Source organism: Pelodiscus sinensis, chromosome 1 (genome assembly GCF_049634645.1).
Source record: "Pelodiscus sinensis isolate JC-2024 chromosome 1, ASM4963464v1, whole genome shotgun sequence".
NCBI classification, from domain to species: domain Eukaryota; kingdom Metazoa; phylum Chordata; order Testudines; family Trionychidae; genus Pelodiscus; species Pelodiscus sinensis.
The window spans coordinates 97,461,080-97,478,599 of NC_134711.1; the positions used below are offsets into that span (position 1 = coordinate 97,461,080).

The following is a 17,520-nucleotide window of genomic DNA, read 5'->3' on the forward strand; positions in this document are numbered from 1 at the left end:
TCCGCTTTGCATCCCCTCACGTTTCTTGTCGCAAATGCTTCCCGCCGGAGGCGGAGAGGGCAGACGAAAGAAGCAACGTCATGTAAGACACACCCCAGCTTTTTAAGCGTCCTGTGAATCATTGCCCCGGGTGGGGTCCCTCCTCTTGGCCACTCGCTCGAGTCTCCCTCCCGCCGGGCTTGGGGAGGCTGGGAGAGAGTTTCGCAAGCGCCGCGCCGCTCTGCAAAGAGTTAAGGCAGGCGGGCAGGAAACCAGCAGCAGCCACACTTCCTGCGAGGGGCTCTGCCCGGCTGTCGCTCTTCCTCGTGACTCGCTTCCTTTCGGCCCGAGGAACTGGGCGGCGCTGCTGCGGTGTTTACCTGGCTCCAGCGCACGGCAGCCTCCCTCCCTGCCTCCTCCGCGCGCGGCGAGGGCGCACAAGCCCCAGCGCTCCGCAGCAGCCCAGCCGCACGGGCCAGGCCGTCCTGCAGCAGCAGCGGCGGCGGGGCGGGGGTTTTCCAACATGCCCGCTGTGGACAAGCTCCTGCTGGAAGAGGCTTTGCAAGACAGCCCGCAGGTACCGTGCCCGGCTTCCGGCGGCTCCGGGGAGTCCCCGGTGCTGCGCCCCGGTTCCCGGGCCCGTGCCCAGCAAGGTTTTCACTCGCGCCGCGGGGATACCCTAGCAGCCCCCCTCGTGCTTCGCAGGGCTCATCCCCGTGACGCACCTGCATTTCCAGCTGAGGGGAGGCAACGCGGGATTTAGCAGGGCTCCGCGACACAAGAGGGGTGGGAAGGGTTAAACCTCCAGCCTCCCCAGGGGCACAATCCAAGCTGGTGATACCCTTGCTCAGCTTCTCGTCACTGCCCAGTAACACGTAGGTTAGTGCGGTGGTACCTTGAGCTTCTGCAGCGGGTTTCATCTGCCCATCAGGGCGCATGAGAGAGGTGGGCGAGTATGCCACCGTTTTACACTTTGGGAAACTGAGGCACGGTAGGGATGAGTTAAGTGGTTTTCATTGGCTTAGGTGAAGAGTATCCTTTTGCTGTGGGCTGGGGAAGTAGCCGCCCCAGGAATAGGCAGAGCAGAGTCTCAAAGTGGAGAAAATAGGTCACTTGTCACAGTGGGGCAGGAGAGAAGGGGAGAGTTTCATAGACAGTCTGGGAGAGGTTGGCACCAAGGAGGATTGAGACAAGGGTGCCCTCTCTTGTCTGTCAAACTGTCCACTCCCTTTCGCATTCCATGTGGGGAGGGCAAAGCGTCAGCCTTTGATGTGTCTTACCTGTGCAGGTGCTCGAGGTGTATGTGCAGTTTGCCAGCCTGCTGTCACATTCCCTAGCTCAGTGATTCTCAACCTTTCCAGACTGCTGTGCTCCTTTCAGGAGTTGGATTTGTCTTACAACTTTCACCTCATTTAAAACTACTTGCTTACAAAATAAGACATAAACATTCAAAAGTGTCGCAGAAGGCTAGCACAAAAAATTGCTCACTTTCGCGTTACCATATAATTATAACCTAAATTAATTGGAATATAAATATTGTACTCACATTTCAGTGTATAGTACTTAGAGCAGTATAAACAAGTCATTGTATGAAATTTTAGGTTGTACTGACTTTGCTAGAATTTTTTATTTAGCCTGTTGTAAAATTAGGTGAATACCTAGATTTGTTGATGTACCTGTGAAAGACTTCTGTGTATCCGCAGAAGTACACCTACCCCTGGACAAGAACCATTGCCCTAGCTCTACTGACTAGACTTGTGAGAGACTGCGATAATACTGGGACAAAATACTGAACTTTATACAACTGAGAAGGACACCAGGGCAATCCCTGAAATCAGGGATGTTCCTCGGTTTTAGGGACAAATTTGCGAATGGATTCATATCACTAAATCCAGACTGTTAGTGCCCTCTTCCACTTCCATCTCCAAGAATTTCCTTGTATTAGATGAGAGCCCTTTCTGTCTACAATGCCCTAGACCAAACTATGCTGGGGCAGTCAGTGCTGTATCTCTATTGGAAAAGTGAACCATGGACCCGGGGAATGCTCCACACAGAGGAGAGGCTGGCAGATGACCTGTATTTATGGTCAGGGGGAGAGATGGACATGAAGGAAGGGGCCCTGAGAGTTGTATGGGGAGGAACAAAGCAGGCAAAAAGAGTGGGAAGCAGAACATTGGGGAAAACGGAGATGCTACAGGCACAGGGGAAAAAAGGGAAAGGTCTGGGAAACAGCAGTCAGAGAGGGGCTTTGCCAAGGGATGGGAAGAGGGGCATTTGTAGGAAGAGGATGTACATGTGTGGAGGCAAGATGAAGAAAGAGAGTGACACTGAGGGAGGGAAGAAAGAAGAACAGGGGTGAGCCAGAATTAGGAGAAGTCAAATCCTAGATCCATAGCAAGGAGAAGCAGTAGTCTTGGGAGGGTGAACCTACTGAAACTCTGCAATGCCATTCTGCCACCTCTAAATTGACTGGTTCTGAACCAGCAGGAGGAAGGAAATCAGTCCTGGGAGGAATCACACTCTCCTTCCTTTTCATCCAGGGGCACCCTACAATTTACTGAACTACACTAGATTTATTTTCAATTTGTATAAATTTTTCGCGTTTACTGAAGATTTATTACTTAACTAACAAAGTGACCTGGCATTGCTCGAGTCCTTATGGATGGACTCATGGCAGAGGTTTGGAGATGTGGGAGGTGCAGGAGTGACGGCAGGGGCTTGGAGATGTGGGGGGCTCAGGGCAGAAGGCTGGGTGTGCATGTGGAGGTGCAGGAGTCAGGATGTGAGGAGGGGCTTGGGGCAGAGGTCTGGGGGGTACAGCACTCAGAGTTGGGGATAAGGAGGGGCTCAGAACAGGGAGTGTGTGGAGGCTCATGGAGGCAGTAGGGATGCAGGAGTCAGGAAAGAGGCTTAGGAGGTATGGGAGAGTACAAGGGGGTCTCAGGGCAGGGGCGGCCACTGGCTTCTCCCTGGGGTGGCAAGAGGGGGGCCAACCCAGAGTATCTGGTGGCTTCTCTCCAGGTCAGCCCGGGACGGGGGGGTGGGAGCACAACCTGGACAGTGGCCTCTCCCCAGGGTTAGCCTTGAGCGAGGTAGCAGCCAATCTCTTTCCATTTGATGGGAAACGATCACATTCCACACACGCCCATTGTCCTGGCACAACCAAATCCTGGCTTTAAGTTATGATAAGAGGAAGTTGCATACCAAATTTTTACTGTTTAGGAGGTGTTGAACAAACAGACTCACAGACAGATAGGTGAACAGACACACAAACTTTCTCAAATATATAGTAAATAGTTGTGGTGTTTACTTCTCCAATGCTCAATGCAAATGTTAATTGTGAAGAAATTTATACAGCCACTCAGTAAGCTCATTTTCGGGCTTCATCTACAGCAGTGGTTCTCAAACTTTTTGGGCTCTGGAGCCCTTTACATGTGTACAAATTTACGTGGAGCCCCAATGGTCCACTGATTGTATGTGTTGTACCTATCGATGTTTCCAGTTTGTCAACCTTGCAGAGCCCCTGGAGATGTCTTGTGGAGCACAGTTTGAGAAACACTGATCTACAGCATCTCATGTGATTAAAAATTTAATAAAAACGGAAAGCAGCCACATTACTTACTGATTAGGGTTTGTAAATCTTCTTAGTTCATCATAGCCTGACACAAAGTAGTTTAACCCTTCCTTTGCACGGGGTAGAAATATGGAAGAGGCATAATATCTGATAGAGGCAGCAAGGAGTGGGGAATCAACTAGTCGACTGGACTATGCAATAATCATTTGCTTATCTGATAGTTGAGTAGTCCTTAACATCCTTAGTCTGTTACTCTGCTGATAAGTATGGGGTCCCTGCTATAAGTTACCCTGGTATACATCCGTTCTGCGCTAGAATCATTGATGCTTGTGGGAACTGATGCATTGTAAGTCCTCCCATTCCTGGCACTTAAAGAGCACCCCCCAAAAAATTGTGCAAATGAAAGTCAGCCGTAGGAAAAAGATTTCCTGCTTTAAGTTGTTTCACTATAAGTCCGAGGTTTTTTTGGAACATATTTTGGATGTATAGCAAGGACAGCCTGATGCTTGTATAGTAATTTTCAGAAATGTGAGGGGAGAACAAAATTGGTATAAAACAATTCCTTTCTGACAAGATGCAAAGAGAATTAGTCATAAGCAGGGCTCGACAAATCATGTAATCTACTCGCTCGTGGCGAGTAGATTATAAGCCGGAATAGGCGGCGCCACGCAATCTGCGCATGCACAGTTTGCAGAACCACGCGGCTGGTGAGTGGGGCTTGCCGTCGCTTGGCGAACCCTAGTCATAAGTTATTGATAAGGTTTACAAAGCTCATTTTCTTTCTCCCTTTTTTAACCAAGAGTATTGTAATTACAGGCAGTCCCCGACTTACACAGATCCGACTTACGTAGGATCCGCACTTACGAACGGGGCTTTTCTCGCCCTGGAGCTCACGGGCGGCGGGTCGCCACCCGTGTCCTCCGGGGCGAGAAAAGCTTCTCCCGGTCTTCCTGGTCTGCTGGGGGGGGGGGTCCAGCAAAGCCGCTGGACCACCCCCAGCAGACCAGGGACACCCGAGCAAAGCCGCCGCCTGGGCGGCTTTGCTCGTTTGCCCGGGAACAAAGTCGCCCAGGCAGTGGGACTCCCGCCGCCTGGGCAGCTTTGCTCCTGTCCCCCTGGTCTGCTGGGGGGGTCCAGCAAAGCTGCTGGACCCCCCCCCCCCCCTCCAGCAGACCAGGGACACCCGAGCAAAGCTGCCGCCCGGGCAGCTTTGCTCGGGTGTCCCTGGTCTGCTGGGGGGGTCCAGCGGCTTTGCTGGACCCCCCCAGCAGACCAGGGGGACCGGGAGCAAAGCCGCGGAGCACACCCGCAGCGGGACAGCCCAGGCGCGCCTGGGCTGTCCCGCTGCGGACATGCTCCAAGGCTTTGCTCCCCTTCTCCCTGGTCAGCAGACCAGGGAGACGGAGCAAAGCCTTGGAGGATGTGGGCAGTCCCGCCACCCGCGTCTCCCTGGTCTGCTGGGGGGGGGGGGCAGCTAGTGCCCCCCCAGCAGACCAGGCTTTTCTTGCCTACGCCTGGGACAGAGCAGCTGGGGTGCTGCTGGGTTGCTCCAGTAGCGCCGCTCCTTGGCGCTACTGTACTAACCCGGCAGCACCCCAGCTGCTCTGCCCCAGGCGTCCTGATTCAGCTGCTGCTGGTCAGTTTCAGCAGTGGCTGACTTGGGGACGCCTGGGGCAGAGCAGGTGGGGTGCTGCTGGGTTGCTCCAGTAGCGCCGAGGAGCGGCGCTACTGGAGCAACCCAGCAGCACCCCACCTGCTCTGCCCCAGGCGTCCCCAAGTCAGCCGCTGCTGAAACTGACCAGCGGCTGACTACAGGAAGCCCGAGGCAGAGTTGCTCTGCCCCAGGCTTCCTGTAATCAGCCGCTGATCAGTTTCAGCAGCAGCTGACTTGGGGACGCCTGGGTTTCTTAAGTTGAATCTGTATGTAAGTTAGAACTGGCGTCCAGATTCTGCCGCTGTTGAAACTGATCAGTTTCAGCAGCGGCTGACGCCAGTTCCGACTTACATACAGATTCAACTTAAGAACAAACCTACAGTCCCTATCTTGTACGTAACCCCGGGACTGCCTGTATATCTTCATTGGTCCCAAAGCTCAATGCAAAAAAGCCCCTCATGAATGCATTCCATTTAATGTGTTTGAGCAAATTAGGAGACAGACTCACCCAAGCAGCCATGCTGAAATCAACAGAGTTACTCTTGTCAAGGCTGGGTTTGGCCCCATGTTTTCAGCAGGAAGGGTGATGGCATGATTAATGAAGTCTCCACAGAAACGTGAAAAGGTTATGTTTGGATTACCATGGTTCACTTCTGCAGTGTTATATTGTATGCAAGAATTTGACAAAACAGCAACAAGTAAATTATACATCTGTTTATTGCTAGCTACACTGGCCTAAAATAGTGATTTTTTTTTTCTTTTAAAGAATCATAATAAAGATTTTGAGTCCTAATATATCCAAACTATTTGGATCATTTATAGAGTTTATTATTCTTTATCAAAAGTGCTAATAGCTGAGGCCAAGATTCAGTAAATAAATAATTAGGTGCCTAAAATTAAGAAACAACTCCATATTTAGACATCTGAATAAATAAAGCTGGGATTTTTCAAGGCGACTATACTAAATGCAATAGCATATAGGTATCTAGTTGCCATCTGTGTGCTGTCTTATATAAATATACACTTAGGAGCCTAATTTTAGGTTTCTATTTTTTGAAAATATTTTATCTGAGAAGTTTGTTGCTTAACATTTCTCATAATTCTGTTGCTTTATCCTTTAATCATGATCTTTTGTTTACTTTGTCTTGTACAATCAGTCTTTTGCCACAGCACAGTATAACAATGTTCAGTGTTAGGTGAAGGAAAAAATGGGCTATCGTGAACAGAAGTTTTAAATGATCAAAACTCTATTCAGTGATTGCAACAACTTAAAATTCAAGTGTTTTTGCAAATTAATGTATTTCAGTTATTAAAATCCAGGTAGGGGTCCTGTCTTGGAAAATCTCTCAACATGGGGCTTTATTGAAAGGAAATTCGGCATGTCAAGGGCTTGCAGGATCAGGCCCGATATAGCCTTTTTATTGGTGTGTTTTGAATTCTGGCCCTGTTTGATTTGGATGTGCTCTTGTTTTTAGGAAAACAATATTTTGCACTCCAAGTGCTCCTTTTTATGCCACAATCTTAAAGTTCTTTCCAGATGCACATTATCCTCTCACCCACCAATGTTTCTAAGACAGGTAGTAATGTGCTCATTTAACATTAGTAAACTGTGGTGTTGAGATACATTGATTAAGGATATTAAATTGCGGTTGTCTGACTAATCGTGTAGTCAATACAATTTGTATCGACTATACAATTAGTTGATAAGGGCTGTTTTGCTGAGCTGCAGCAGGGGTAGCTCCAGGAGCTGGCTCTGGAAGCCCCTCGCACTGCGGCTCTTCATTTTAAATGTAGTAAGAGCTATCGGGCTCTTACTACATTTAAAATGCAGAGGTGCAGCATCTCGGACCAGTGTGAGCCAGGAGTGCTCAGTCCCATCTCGCGCTGAGTCCAGCAGCCTCTGTTCATGGAGGCCAGCCCTGTCCACCATGAACAGGGGCTGCTCTGGCAGCAAGGGGTAGAGGAAAGCAAGTAGTCAATATTCCACTCAACTACCCAATGATAAGCTTATGCTTATCAGGTAGTCGACTACTTGCTAAGATCCCTAATAGCGATTTACCCAAGGTAAGCCTGTACAGCAGTGCAGAGTCTACAATAGGACTTTGTTACCCACTTTAATTACTAGTCCACATGACTTCATAGCTGTAAGTAGGTACTTCTCAGCGTAGATGAAATCAGGCATTGTCTTAGTCCAACAATCTCAGGAGAGGTGGTTTGAATCTCTCAGAAGTGATGTATAATCTCTGCTTGGGGATTTGCAAAGAAAAGTAAATGTCTCGGAGAAGCAAGACATCTTCCCAAATAGTAATGCTTCTGAACAGCCTTCCTAAGACTGTAGAGTAAATTCCCACAGTTAGTACCAAGATACTTCCTGCACTTTTGAGATGCCTAAAAGAGGACAAATAAAACATTGTCTAGATGTCAGACCCAATATTATATGGCTATTACTTAAGACAGTGTTTCTCAAACTGTGCTCCGCGGAGCCCCATGGTTCCGCGAAACATCTCCAGGGGCTCCGCGAGGTTGACCAACTTGAAACATTGATAAGTACAACACATACAATCAGTGGACTGCTGGGGCACTGCATAAATTTTTATGCATGTAAAGGGCTCCAGAGCCCAAAAAGTTTGCAAACTGCTGACTTAAGAATTTACGTTAGAGTTTATGGCAGACTGATGGAACTAATGCAAAATAATTGAGCTGTTCAGATGGGAAGACCTTTCCATTTAGGATCAAACAGATTGGATTTGCCAGTTAGGACATTTTGAATTTCCAAGGTGCAGAATGTCTTAGAGATACTGCCAAAGTTGCACTGCCGGTCCAGCATTTTATCTCCCCTTGTATTGTCCTGATCTATTAAATTCACTTGCTCAGCACTAATCCCTGGCCTTGATTTCCCCCTTATAACATAGTACTGCAACGATGTAGTTTGCTGTCCTTGGCAGTTCTGCTGAAACAAACCAAGTGGCTGCATTTCTCCAAGAAAACACAAGTTATGTTTTCCACTCTGCTCCTCTACTCACAAGAACAAAGCAGAATGTCAGTGAAGACATGCTGACATGGACATGAAGCACTAAGGGCTTGTTTACACTGGCAAGTTACTGAGCTGTAACTTTCTTGCTCGGGGGTGTGAAAAAACAGCTCCCCTGCACAGCAAGCTACAGAGCCGTAAGGCATCAGCGTGGATAGTGCTTCAGCAGTGGGAGCTACTCCCCTTATGGAGGTGGTTTACATAGAGCACTGAGAGAGCTCTCTCCCAGAGCTCTTGCCATGACCACGCTGCCGTGTTAAAGTGCTGCTGCGGTAGCACTTTAAACTGTAATGTATAGACAGAGCCTAAGTGTACCTGTATGCTTTGTTGTCACAAACCAACTTGGTGCTGTTGGATCTAATTTTGAGTCTGTTTTGGCAGCGTTCCTTTCAAGAATTGTTCAACACAGACGCCTCCTGAGATGGCATGATGGAGGATCATTTGTTTTTATTACAGGAGGTGTTGTAAGAGTAGAGAAATTAAACTAGGGTTGGTGTTTTGACCATAAGTTCTTGGCATGGTTTTGATGACTGTAATCAGCAAGAGCAGTTTCAGGATTTGTAACATTCCTGACTCGATTGGAAAGAGCGTCTACTAATAAGAACAAGAATGTGGCTGTGTTTAATCAGGAGGTCTCTGCCAATGCTTTCAGTGTAAATGTTTAGTCACAACACTTATTTGTGCATCAGTTTACCAATCTCATTATAGTGATCAATTGTTATGGCTTTTATTGTTGGATAAAAGGAGCTATGTACTGTATATTCAGTCTTATTATTGCTGAGTGATTTGTTTTGCTAAATAGCTTTTTAATATTTCCTTTTTCTTTTTCTTTTATTAAAGACTCGCTCCTTGCTTAGTGTATTTGAAGAAGATGCAGGGACCCTTACAGAATATACAAATCAGTTGCTTCAGGCAATGCAACGGGTCTACGGAGCTCAGGTAATCTTTCATTTGTGTTGAAATTGCATCGACTATTCGATTAGCCAAATAATCAAAATTTTACATCCCTAGTCTAAATCCCCTTTAAAAATTAGTTTCAGGCAGATAAGTTATTTATATGCTTTTGAAAAATGTATCCTAAATCCCACTGACTTGCAGTGAAATGTAAGCTTTTCTGCACAGGGAGTTTTTCTGGAATAGTTGTTCCCGATTAACTCAGTGTGGTCTGGTTTACACTAATGGGGAAAGTTGACTTAAGATGCACAACCCCAGCTATGTTAATTACGTAGCTGGAGTCAAAGTAGCTTAAATAGCATTTTGGAGCCATCCACGCAGTGGGAGGTCTATGGGAGCACATGCTCCTGTCGACTTCCCTTACAGCAGTACTACTGGTATCAACGGGAGCACCCTCTCAGTTTGATTTAGCAGGTCTAATGAAGCCCTGTCTGAGCAGTCTTATTCCAGAATAAGTGTTTTATTCTGAATTAGCTGATTCCATTGAATTCCTTGGATTAGTTTGAGCCACTGAAATAAACTAATTTGGAGTAACGCATTCATGTTTCAGAATAAGAGCATCTACCCATGTAATTAATATGGAATAATTAATCTAGTTTAAATTAATATCCTACTTCATTCTAGGTCTGTTTTTGTGTGTAGACAAGTCTTTAGGCTCCCAGGTGCCTAAGGGAAAGATTTGAAAAAGTATTTAAGCACCTAAAGGTGCAGATAGACATTTAGTGGGATTTTCAGAAGTGCTTAGTTGCCTAACTAAGTTAGATGCTTTTGAAAATTTCACTAGGCACCTTTCTGCATCTTTAGGTACCTAAATAAATATCTTTGAAAAAATGGCCATAAACTCCTTTTGAAAATGACTCCTAAATTATATAGGCACTTTTCAAACTGTACCCCCTTGGTCCTTATTTAGGTACCTTTATTGGGGGCCTAAGTATAGATTTAGATACATAATTTTAAGCAATCAAATTTAAAAAATCCCCACCCTAATGTTCTGAACAGGAAACAGAGTCCACATCTTGGGCCCAAACCTGCAACACTCCACTCACACAAGAAGTCCCTTTCACCATAATGGGACTATGCAGGTGAGTAAGGCCTGCTTGAATCAGAAGGGGCTGGCAGGATCAGCCATCTTATCCTATATCTTTTCTTAAACTTAAGTGACTCTGTATTCAAATTAATACTCAGAATATTTAAAGGAGGGGAAAAAAGGGTCCATCATACAGGGGAAAAACAACCTGAAAGTTCTTTGATTCTTGTCCCAGGTGAGGCAGAGATCATGCAAGAGGCGAGGAGAAGACGGAATAGAGTGGCTTGGCCTATTGCTGGGAGACTCACTCCAAATCCTTGAACGTATTTAAGTGCCTAACTCCCATTGATTTCTAAATATCTTTGAGGATCTGGGTCTGAGCTTCTGTTTCGTCTCTCACTGGTGTAAATCAATAAATCATTGTAATCAGTGACATTACACAGTTGTAGGAGAATGAAGAACCAGGCCCAAAGTGTACACACTGGGGGTATGTCTACACTACCACCCTAGTTCGAACTAGGGTGGTTAATGTAGGCATCCGAAGTTGCAAATGAAGCCCAGGATTTAAATATCCCGGGCTTCATTTGCATCTTGCCGGGCGCCGCCATTTTTAAAGCCCCGGTAGTTCGGACTCCGTGCCCGCGGCTACACGCGACATGGAGTAGGTAGTTCGGATTAGGCTGTCTATTCTGAACTACCGGTACACCTCATTCCGCGAGGAGTAACGGTAGTTCGGAATAGGAAGCCTAATCCGAACTACCTACTCCGTGCTGCGTGTAGCCACGGGCACGGAGTCCGAACTACTGGGGCTTTAAAAATGGCGGCGCCCAGCAAGATGCAAATGAAGCCCGGGATATTTAAATCCCGGGCTTCATTTGCAACTTCGGATGCCTACATTAACCACCCTAGTTCGAACGAGGGTGGTAGTGTAGACATACCCTTGGAGGGGCTGTATTGTTCGGTATCAGAATGCTGTATGGGGGAGGAGAAGGTAGAAGCACAGAATAAGCCCATTGAATTGTGAGGCTCCATCTGTTGCGGATTGTGACTTGTGAAACTTGCTGTCTTTAGTGAGATGCATTTCTTTTCCTTTCCTGTTTTCTATCTTCTCTATTTCTTGCTTCCCCATGATCTTTCCCCTTGTCTCTGTTCCACCGCACACTCCCATCTATGCTTTGCTGTATTACTGAGTCTCCTACTCCTTGCCAGACCTATTTCTCCCTTCCTCCTAGACCACTCTTTCCTCGTGCTTCTCGCATTAGCTGTTCTGGACTCTGAGGTTTCATAAGTTACTATAGGTCAGACCTCCCTTGTCTGGCACCCTCGGGACCTGAGTTGCCCCAAACAATGGAGTTTGCTGGATGAGGGGAGGTCAAGAGGCTTCTTACCTGGCTGTAGGCTCTGCTGCTGGGTGGGGCTGTGCTCCCTGCTGCCTCCAGCCCTCCACTATGTCATGGCCAGGGCTTTGTGTCGTCCTCACCCCCCCCCCCCCCCCCCACTGTGCCAGCCCTGGACAGGGGCCGGCCTCGCTGCCTCCAGCCCTGCTTGGGACTGCTCCTCTACCCCCATGGTGCTGGCCTGGGCTGTGTGCCCAGCTGACTCCAGCCCCAGCTGGGACTGCGTTCCTGAATTGCACCAGCCCTAACTGAGGCTGTGCTTTCTACTGCACCAGCCCCAACCGGGGCTACACTCCTGGACCCCATCTCCGCTACCTCCAGCCCTGGCTGGGGCTGAGCTCCTTGCCACCAGCCCCGGCCAGGGCTTGCTCTCCACCACGCTGGCCCTGCTGGGTCTGGGCTCCCCACCGCCATCTCATGCCAGGCTGTGCTTCAGAACCTGGCCAGCCAGGACTTTCTGGTCCAGCAATGTTCATAGTCCCGGATTTTAGAGATTCAACCTGAACTTATTTTGAGTGTCTGACTTGGGAAATCTCATTTTCGGAGGGTACGTACTGACCGCTTTTTGCATATCAGGCTTCTTTAGGGAATCAGAAATTGGGAACCCAAAATCACTAGTAAGAAAAGTCAGGTCCTAGTTGTTAATGTTAGAAGTATTATGAATGAAAATGTCCTACTACTAGCTGCTTTCAGTATTGCTTCTTGCATTGATCTCATGTGAGCAGCATTGCTAATGATGTCTTAGGGGCCAGTGTGCTGTCCTGGAGGAATAAATATTCTATGACATCAGATTGGATTTGTGGGTGCAGGGCCCAGAAATGCAGTTTCAAATGAACTCAGTGGCTAGAAAAAACTTTTAATATTCAGAATATCATACTGTCTGTGTGAGAGACAAGCCAAATAAAATAGCTAGTTTTGCACAATTTTGCTGTAAATCTTGTATTTACATGTAATATTAAAGAATGCATGTCAGTTTATATAGATCCTGATTCTTTTTTAAAATGAAAGTATTGTATTATGGCTGAGAATTTCAAAGCTACATACAACATTTGGAAGCTGATTCTCGTTAATTGTAAGGGCAATTGAGCACTGAAAATATCAGCCTAAACTTTTAAGGAAGCTCTTTTGAACCACACCTCTGGTTGTAAAATTAATGATTTTCCTTGCCTCAGTGGGGAAGGCGTATAGGGGGAATAGTGACTTGTAAGTATATTTAGATTCTGCACAACTGAGGAATTCTTAATAGGAACATGAACATACAAGAGATATCACTGACAGAGTCCCGACACATTAGCAATCCTCATCATTAGCATTCTCTTTGGAATCAAATAAATAATAAAGTTCATAATATTAATTTCTGTCCATGTTGGGTCCAAACACACTTGAGCAATTTTTTTCATTAGAATACATTTTGGTTTGATCTCACTGATAACCCACTCAGAAGTACTAGCAGTCCTGTTCTTCTGAGGGAATATGAAATAGAAGAATAAGCACAAAAGTAGGGAGCCTTCAGTTCTGAACCTGGCTTTTCCAATCATTTGCCTTAGGCAAATCAGTTCCCCTTTGCTTTAGTTTTCTTGTCAGTAAAATAAGGATTACACTTACCTGCTTTCCAAGAATATTGCAAATCCGCGTTTAAACAGCTCTTAAGGTTGCTTCACTCGGCGCTGTGGAAGTCAAAGACAAAACTGCAGTGAGTTTTGCCAACCGCAGATATTGAAGAATTGGGAGTTAGGCCTGCCAAAAGCGCAAGATTGTTGTTGTTTTCTTAAGTTGGGATTTTTTTTTTTTAATTAAGAATTCATGTTTTCTTTGGTCCCAATCTCTAAGGGTATTGTGGATCTAGGCCTTTTATTTGCATTGTGAGATTTGAGCTTTCATGGTGCATGTGGGTCATATTTTCTGTCTTTGCTCCAGGAGTATGAGGGATAGAAATTTAGAGGCAGCACTGTGGAGTGGTAGGGGGCTCCTCAGGAGTGGGGCCAGAGTGCACTGGCTGCCAGCCCCCTCCCTCCCTTCTGGGACTATAGAATAGTTGAGTAACTGATAAAGAATTCATGAGATTAATTGACTATTCAATTAACCAATATTTAACATCCCTAATACTAACACTGTTTGTAGCAGCTGGGGGCAAGGGAAGGAAGAGAACCAGAAAGAAGTAAACTAATGCTGCCTTTAGTAGCATAGAAAGAAAATATTTTTGTGCAAAGGTCCTGAGGATTGGCTAAGTGATACCAAGAAAAGTGAGAGTACTGAGTATCAATTACAGTACCACCTCAGAGTTACAAACATCTCGGAAACGGAGGTTGTTCGTAACTATGACATGTTTGTAATTGTGTACAAAACATTCTGGTTATTCTTTGAGAAGTTTACAACTAAACATTGACATAATGCAGCTTTGAAACTTCACTGTGCAGGAAAAAATGCTACTTTCCCTTTGTTACATTTAACACAATACTGTACTGTGCTTGTGGGGTTTGGGGTTTTTTGTTGTTGTTGTTGTTGTTCTGTACTGCTGCCTGATGGTGTTCTTCTGGTTCCAAATGAGATGTGTGGTTTACTGGTCATTTTGTAACTCTAGTGTTTTGTTACTCTGAGATTCTACAGTAGATAATTTGGATCTACCTAAGGTTGTTTTAGTGTGTTCTTTAAAGTAGTTTCATTCTACTGCCCTACCCCCGAAATTAATTAATCCTTATTTTTGTGCTCAGCGATGCCCCTTTTTTGATCTAAGACCATCCCTTGGTTTCAGAAAGCCTGTAGAGCCCTTTGGAGTCCATAGGAGTCTTTTAATTTAATTCAAAACTCTTAGGATCTATGAATGAAATTCCAGCACTTTGGGAACATGGATTTTCTTATTTATTATTTCCAATCCCAAACATCCAAAATTCATGAGTCAGGCTTTACAAAATCATGAGATTGGATTAAAATAATACTAATTTATTTTTAAAAATAATATAGTACATGTTGGGTTCCTTTTATTTTCTTTCTGGTCTTTGAGCTTTGTGGGTGCACATTGGTGGTATTTTCAAGCTTTTCTCTGTAACAGCGAGGGCTAGAAACTTTTCTGCTTTCTGTGAAAGTTGAGATTCTCTTACAACAATGTGTGGCTTTAAATCAAATACCAGATGTCATGAGACCTGCAATAAAACTAGTGGAGTTGGCAACACTAATTTTGTAAAGTACCATGCTTGTTTATAATGCTGTATTGATCCTAAGTGTGCATTGTTTACATGAGGGGCACTGCCTGTGATATGTATTCTCCATATGTAAATAAGAAAGTTAAAGGTAAACAGGATTTAAGAGCAAGATGAATGTTGTATTTACAGTGCCATGGAACTCCATTTAAATATTGCTGATCAGCTTTGGAATTGTTACCAGGCCTAGAAACAAGTATATGTCTCTGATTGTGGAATAGAATTTGGAGATCTGAATGCTACAGAGAGGAAAACACATTCTAAACATTCAGCAGATGGGCTGTAGCTGCTGTCGCTGTTTTACAGAAGAGCCTTGACTTGCATCTTTTCTCTTCCTATCCGATTATTCTTCAACAAGCCACTCCTTGCTTGTGAGGATTGAACAGGCCATTGTGGATCAGCTACACAGGGAAAGCTATAAAATAGCCAGATCCTGTGAGCTGCTCATCCCTCTGAAGACTAGGGGATCTCAGCATCCTCTAGCATTGGAATCTTAATTTCTGAAGCATTCTCCCTGCAATGTTGTATCATTACAAGAGTAGCATTTTCCTGACTGCCAGACAGCTTAGTGCTTCAGAAAGAGGCGATAAAAGCTGGGCAAAATACGAGCCTCAAATTGATTTTGAACTGAGCCTGGCTTTAATGTTGGATACTTTCCATGATCCCAGAAGAAGGAAAATCCTTGTGGACACACACACCGCAGTCCTTCCTCTCCCAATCTGTGAACAATTAAGTATGACAAAAGCATACCAGTTAGAACGTTATTGCACATCGTTGTGCGTACAGGTTGTGTATGTCTCTATTTCCCCCCTTGTATCTGCCATTGATATGCAAAGTAGTTTTTTGCATTACTGTTTTGAAAATTCTGTCCTTAAGCTCAAAAAGTAGCTTTACTGAAAGATTCATCATGCTGGGGCTAGACAAGATGAGATGCCTCCATGCCTTTAAAGCTAATTGTATAGCTTGGTTAAATCCTTCATAGGCATTTTTATCTGGAATCATGTAGATAATTATATATAATTATCCACTATTGAATAATTAGGGTTAATACCCATTTTAATTAAATCTGACTGATGTTTTTACCACATAACTCATTTAGAAAGAAAAGGTGCTCAGAAATGATGGAGTCTAGCTCACAAATCACATGTGAATGAATGCTTTTGAGTTTTCAGTAAAAACTGGAAGGAGGAAGAACCTATTCTTGCATCAGTATGTCAGACAATAATAAAAATTAGACTCACATCAGAAGCCCAGATATGAACACTCTGACACTTTGGGAAGTTCAGATCTGAAAATTAATGGATGGGAAATTTGCCATTGACTTGAATGCAACTGGAATTAGGTGCAAAGTTGACTGAAGTGTTGAAACCACTCATAGGACAGTCCCTTTTTCATGTATGCATGGTAAAGAGAATTCAGATGCATAGCATTGTCGTCTTTATCACATCCATGTAATGTGATGCTGGTAGATCTTTGATAAGATTTTTCCAGTACAGCTCTGAGTGCTTGCTAGCTGAGCTCAAAACTAAATGAAATAATCCATGCATTATCATCACTGCTTAATTAGTACTCACTTCTGTCCAGACCTTCCTTTCTCCCAATAAACATTTGTTCATGATTTCCCTGGGGATTGTTCTCCCCTCCTCTATAAAATCAGCTAATGAAAATACATGTGCTTTGTGTGTATAGCACTAAAGAAAATTAATTTTGCCTTCACTTAGATTTATCAGGCTGCTCAGGCTTTCAGAATGTTTTCTAGTCAGTAATCAGTCTTTACTGGCTTGCCTACTACAGAAGTGTTTGATTAACTCTGAAATTTCAGAAGGAGTTGTGTGGTATTGTGACAGAAATTAATTTGAACAGTTAGACAGAATTTTATAATCTTTATTTTGCTTTGCGCCATGTATGCGGTATTTGTGTATACATTTATACACAAATAGCGTTTGCTGTTCAACTTGCTTGCCATGTTATTTTTAGCCAGTTCAGCATAATAGCAATGCATGTTTGTGTATTCTAGGGAGACATATATGGAATCAAATTAATAACTGCTAAAATGGATTCCAGGGGTTTCGTGGGTCTGTAAATACAGACAATGCAAACAACAACATTTAAACCTTTCAGCTTAATAATGGTAGTGAGAGAGGAAGGGTACACAAGGCAGTGCCAGAGAGAAACTTGACTGAGAACAAATTGGAGGAGGATTATGCTGAAGTTGCCCAAATAAAGTATTTTTAACTAAGCAATATTACCACATAAAGTGTTTTGCCTGCTTCTTATCCCTTGATAATATGATGGCATTTATACCTGTCTGATTAACTTGATTTGTGTACTAATGTTTTCTGTTTCTTTGTTGGAAATGTCATAATTAAAATTGTATACCCAGAATAGGGCCACAGTCTGTCAGCTATAGGGATGCATGCACATGTGTGTGGAAACTAAACACTAGCAGTCCTAATTGGATTCACATGTACAGCGCCAAAGCTGTAGAAGTATTCTCTGTAATCTGACAGGTTGATGCTCACATTAGTGCACACAACCAACCCTAAGGCTTATGCACCATTGAAAACACTATCTGCTGGCTTCAATGGAATTTCAGTGTGTGGAGGCCTCGTGCTTGCTGTCCCCTAGGGTAAATTTTAGTTCACTCCACCTGTTCTTTCTATTTCTTTCGAGAGTATGAATACTCCCTATGGGACCTGTATAAAAC

General features: G+C 44.7%; 1 protein-coding gene across 3 annotated transcripts in view; it reads left to right on the forward strand.

Moving 5' to 3' along the window:
* The first annotated feature begins 204 nt into the window (after positions 1-204).
* The window catches only part of APPL2 (adaptor protein, phosphotyrosine interacting with PH domain and leucine zipper 2), a 62,783-nt gene continuing 45,467 nt past the window's right edge, over positions 205-17,520 (forward strand). The window contains exons 1-2 of one of the 3 annotated variants that reach the window (XM_075938590.1): positions 205-556; positions 9,079-9,177. In XM_075938590.1, coding sequence (XP_075794705.1) covers positions 503-556; positions 9,079-9,177 — 153 coding nt within the window. In that variant the 5' untranslated portion in view covers positions 205-502. Of the gene's footprint in view, positions 557-9,078; positions 9,178-10,253; positions 10,275-17,520 lie in introns of those variants that run through there. The other 2 variants (XM_075938601.1, XM_075938612.1) reach the window with 2 other exon arrangements.